The sequence below is a fragment of the Orcinus orca genome, chromosome 3 (genome assembly GCF_937001465.1).
Source record: "Orcinus orca chromosome 3, mOrcOrc1.1, whole genome shotgun sequence".
NCBI classification, from domain to species: domain Eukaryota; kingdom Metazoa; phylum Chordata; class Mammalia; order Artiodactyla; family Delphinidae; genus Orcinus; species Orcinus orca.
In genome coordinates, this window is record NC_064561.1 from 142,926,651 (window position 1) to 142,931,965 (window position 5,315).

Here is a 5,315-nt window from a genome sequence, read left to right on the forward strand (position 1 = left end):
CACCTCTGCAAAATTCATCAGCTGGAGGGTATGTGGGCTTTCTGCCACTGGGAGATGCCTGTAAGGCTGACTAGATGCTACTTGTGCCCCTTCTCCTAAGGGGTCTGAGCCCGAGGGAGATTCACTCAGGCCGGAGAAGGACTGCCGCTTCTACTAGAACAGGAAGCTGCCACGTCTAGTCCAGTCTCTCTCACCTCCCCCGCTCCAGCTCTACTTCCGTAGGCTTCTGAAGGAAGCTTCCTCAAAGGAAACTTCCACTTTGAAGCAGCGGAAACAGGAAGCAGGGAATAACCGAGAAAGATTGAGCCGCGCGGAGCAGGGGGTCAGAAGCTAATGACCTAGAACATAGCAGGCGGTGAGCAATTTAATAAAGCTAGAAATGCAACCCTCCAACAATGATAAGTTCTTAAACGGCTGCAGCTTACTTGGTTTGGGGGGAAAGTGCGGAGAAAATATCACAGGACTGCAGACCTGCTGTTGGAGGTACCTCGGGCAGCCTTCTGTTTGGAGCACGAATACCGGCTGGCTGGCTGGACTGGCCCCTAGATATGCAGCAGCATCGAGGAACCTGCGGAGGCTGTGCTCCCCAGCCCGGCGGAAGGAAGGATACTGGCTCCTCAGGTCCTGCCTAAAACGAAAATCACAAACGCAACTGAATTATAATTATTGTTTGTATGGGTCACTGAAGAAAACGTCTGTGCTGACAGAATTCTAGCTGGAGCCTTCGTCTGGAGCTCGGAAGCGGACCTTTACAAAATTACCGACCTGGTTACAGCCGGCATAGAAGGTTCTCGCAGTTGTCAAAACCATCTGGCCAAGGACGGGGAGATGTCCCCCAGGGGAATCTCTTTCCCGGGCGCGGTTAGATCTCCTCATCTGGATACGGCGTCCACCTGGCCTAGCTGCCGCCCCACCCCACCGCTACCCCACGCCGCGCGCGCTCAGCTCCTGCTGCAACCCGAGCTCAGTTGCCCGGGTAACAAGGGATGCACACGGAGCGGGCCGCTCAACGCGAGTGCGCCCTGCGCGCTGTAGCTCCTCCTCCCCCTTGCAGACCCCGGTGGCTGAGTGTGCCAGCAGCGCGCTCGGGAGCGGGTCTTTAGCCGGGAAAACGCGGTTCTTGTGCCGCTCTGGGCTCAGCCAGTGAGAAGCCGGGGGTGTGGCTGAGGGAACCTGCAGGCAGAGTACTTATGGGCTCGCCGCGGGTCAGGCCTGGCCTCTTCCGCACTCTCGCGCACGCGTGCCCACCCTCACCGCAGCCGGGGAGTCGTAGAACGGCCACCGGGCTTTATCATGGTGACCCCCTGCTCCACCAGCCCCGTGAGTCCCGCCGCCCGGGCTGGGAGGCGGGACGACCAGAACCTCCGTGCCCCGGTGAAGAAGAGCAGGCGCCCACGCCTCCGGAGGAAGCAGCCGCTGCAGCCGCTGAACCCGTGCCCGCTACCCGGAGACTCTGGCGTCTGCGACCTGTTCGAGTCCCCCAGCTCCGGCTCGGATGGTGCAGAGAGCCCCGCGGCGCGAGGCTGCAGCCCCCTACCCGGTCCTGCCCAGCAGCTGGTGCAGCTTGATCTACAGACCTTCCGCGACTACGGTCAGAGCTGCTACGCCTTCCGCAAGGCGCGGGAAAGCCACTACCACCCGCGGGAGTCATTGGCGCGGCAGCCACAAGTGAGGCGCTGGTAGAGCCAGCTCTCCACCGCCGCTCCTCTTCCTCTCCCGGGCTCTCTCCTTTTCTGCTCTGTCAGCCCTCCGCGGCGCCCCGGCCCTCGCCAGCCCGACTTCTGCCCCCGGTCCGAGCGGGAAGGGGCTTTGGAGGGCCGGGCCACCAGCCTCATTTTACAGATGGAGAAAAGCGGGGCCTGGACGGCTTAAGTGACCTGCCCGAAGTCTCCAAACTGTTTAGCAGGGACGCGGTAGAATGCAGATTAGTTAAGACAGTTTCTAGGTTCGAGTCCAGACTCCTACCGACCCCAGCAAGTTACTTCACAGTCCTAAACTTGTTTCTTCATTTGCAAAGTGGTGACCTCCCTGCCCCCACTGATTGCTGAGAGTATTACACGAGGTAACGTGTATCCGCGGTCGGCACGGTGCCAGGCACGAATCCCGGCGGCCTGGCTCCTAGCCCTGCCTGTGCTCTTTCCACAGCAGCGCTGCCCACCTCTTTCCCTTTCCAGCGCCTTTAGGTTTTTCCTCTGTTTCCTGCCTCCCTCCGGGGACGCTCCCTAGGTCTTCGTGCCCTGTCCCTTCCACAGCCGCTCTCAGCCCTAGGCTCAACTGGCCCGCCTCCCTCCTCCCTCCGGCAGGTAACGGCGGAATCCCGCTGTAAGCTGCTCAGCTGGCTAATCCCCGTGCACCGCCGGTTCGGCCTCTCCTTCGAGTCGCTGTGCCTGACGGTGAACACTCTGGACCGCTTCCTTATCACCACGCCTGTGGCTGCAGACTGCTTCCAGCTGCTCGGGGTCACGTCCCTGCTCATCGCTTGCAAACAGGTACCTCCACGCGGGGTCTGGGGGGCGGGGGAGCCAGACTCCCAGCCGCTCTCTGGCCGCGCGGCTCTTCAGTGCACACGGCTGAGTGCAGGGTTCCCTGAACTCATTTTGCGAGCTTACATACCCCACAGCCTTAACTACAGAATTCCCCCCAAAACGAACAATCCTTTCACCCAGCCCGCAAAGAAATAGGCCGCGTGTCAACAGCTCTCTCTAGCCCCTCTATTCTAGTCTCCGAAAAAGAAAAAAAAAACTTCAAAATTTCTCAAACCTGTTTTCAGCGTTGCGCTGGAAGTACACCCCAGTTGATTACAGTGGAAGTATGGAGAGGCGAAGCCCCAAATATCTCGCTGGAAGGGATGGGGGAAGTCCTGGTTTTCTCCCGGGTGTGAGACTGGGTGGGCCTCCGGCCCTGGATGCTGCGCAGCGAGGGATGAGCGCCCCTGTGTTACAGGTGGAGGTGCACCCGCCGCTCGTGAAGCAGCTCCTGGCCCTGTGCTGCGGCGCCTTCTCCCGGCAGCAGCTCTGCAACCTCGAGTGCATCGTGCTGCACAAACTGCACTTCAGCCTGGGCGCGCCGACCATCAGCTTCTTCCTGGAGCATTTCACGCACGCACGCGTGGAGGCCGGGCAGGCAGAGGTGTCCGAAGCCCTGGAAGCGCAAGCCCTGGCGCGCGGGGTGGCGGAGCTGAGCCTGGCTGACTACGCTTTCACCAGCTACACCCCCTCCCTGCTGGCCGTCTGTTGCCTGGCGCTGGCAGACCGTATGCTGCAGCTCCCTCGCCCGATGGACTTGCGCCTGGGCGGGCACCCCGAGGCGGCGCTGCAGGACTGCCTGAGCAAGCTGCAGCTACTGGTGGCCATAAACAGAACGTCCCTGACTCACATGCTGCCCCTCCAGATCTGCGAGAAGTGCAGCCTGTCCCCGAGCTTGAAATGAAGTAGACCCTTGGTCTCCTTTGATCCCCTGGCCTGGCTGCTGGACCTCTCCCATTGCTTTGAAAGAGTGCAGTATTGGCCTACAGAGAAGGGTTCAGTCCTCCCACTTGGTCACCAGGTCATCCTGCAGGTTGTAAATAGTGTACGATTGTGGGGTTTCATTGTTTATTTATTTTGCTAACATCGCACGAGAGAAGAGACGAGTCTTTCCCCAATAAACAGGCTGTCTGTGGTGGTTTGTCTGAATACTACCAATGCGAGTGTCCACAAAGAGGGAAGGTGAAGGCAATCTGGGAATAGAGGTGATCAGTAACCATGGAGGGTTCCTCCCTCCCCCCAGGCATCTCTGTTTGGGAACACCAGGTTTGGAGAGGTTCCTGTAGACCGAGGTTCCAGTTACAAGGCAAGTTAGGGTCACTTGTTGGCCTGTAAATGGTGACCTTGTTAGGCTGAGGACTGCTCACTCCTAGAGGTTCAAAGGGCGAGGTGGGGTGTGAGGCTGAAAAGAACCCACAGCAGTCCATGTTGTCTAGCGGGGACAGGGGGCACACTGCTGGTGCAGAAGATCCCAGGCTGAGAAGCTTTGGGGACTGCAGTCCCACTAGCTAGGGCAGCCAAGAGTTACCCTGACAACTGCCAGATGTGGGAAAATGAAGGCTGTGCAGGCAGTTATGGCCATTCCAAATTGAGTCCATTTATCCTGCAATCACATGTTGAACAGTTCTCTCTTGTCTTACACCTACTATGTGTGAGCCCATGGTAACAATGGTGCAATAGTAATCATGGCTATCATTGAGTGCTTACATGTACCAGGCACAGTGTTCAGCATTCATTATTTCATTCCTTCAGCAGTTCTATGAGGCAGAGTCTATTATCCCATTTTTCAGAGAAGGACACTGGGCCGCAGAGAGGTTAAACAATAGTGGAGCAGCCAGGATTTGAAGGCAGGTGATCTGAGTCCAGAGTTCCACCCTTTGCCACATGCTCAATTTCCTCCACTTACAGGTTTCTGGAAATGCTAAAAAAAAACCAAAAACGCCTTTTCCCAAGGTAGGTGTGGGACAAGTGATCTGTTCAGTGCCCTCCATTTAATAGGGACTATGGAGAACATATTTGGAGAGCCAGTACAGTCCTTGCCTCTAGTCATGTCACAGGAGTCATTTTACAGATGGGAAAAGTGAGTCAAGAAATGCGACAGAGGCTTGCTGGAGTTCTGTGACTCCACAGCTGTCCCATCATCTTCATTCTCACTGTTGTGAATCTGCTGTAGACCCTGAATCTATAACCTCCAGCAAATTAACCTCTCTGAGCCCAATCGCTGATAGCGGGGCTATTATGAAGCTTAAATGAGATTGCTATGAGGTAGTATAAAGTAGTGCTTAAACACTTGGACTCTGGAGTCAATTTGCTGTGTGACCTTAAGCAAGTCACATATCTATGCTTAAGTCTTTCCTGTAAACATGAGAGTAACAGTAGCATTTACCTGGTAGTGTTGAGGTATGGATTTAATGAGATGTTCTCTACAAACCCCTCAGCACAGGTCCTGCCTGGCACATAGCAAGTCTTCAAGAAGCCTAGGGGCTTCCCTGGTGGCGCAGTGGTTAAGAATCCACCTGCCAGTGCAGGGGACACGGGTTCGAGCCCTGGTCCAGGAAGATCCCACATGCCGTGGAGCAACTAAGCCCATGCGCCACAACTACTGAGCCTGCGCTCTAGAGCCCGTGCTCTGAAACAAGAGAAGCTACCCAATGAGAAGCCTGGGCACCAACAAAGAATAGCCCCTGCTTGTGGCAACTAGCGAAAAGCCTGCGGGCAGCAACAAAGACCCAACGCAGCCAAAAAAAAAAAAAGGCTGGTGGCAGCCTGCATAATGATGGGGTGTGGGGG

At 56.6% G+C, this 5,315-nt stretch overlaps 1 protein-coding gene across 1 annotated transcript; it reads left to right on the plus strand.

The window, feature by feature from the left end:
• Window positions 1-1,293: 1,293 nt before the first annotated feature.
• CCNO (cyclin O) lies at window positions 1,294-4,176 on the plus strand. The gene is made up of 3 exons (XM_004275196.3): window positions 1,294-1,668; window positions 2,304-2,489; window positions 2,944-4,176. The coding sequence occupies exons 1-3, from the start codon at window positions 1,294-1,296 to the stop codon at window positions 3,427-3,429; spliced, it is 1,047 nt and encodes a 348-aa protein (XP_004275244.1). The 3' UTR covers window positions 3,430-4,176.
• The last annotated feature ends 1,139 nt before the right edge of the window (window positions 4,177-5,315 follow it).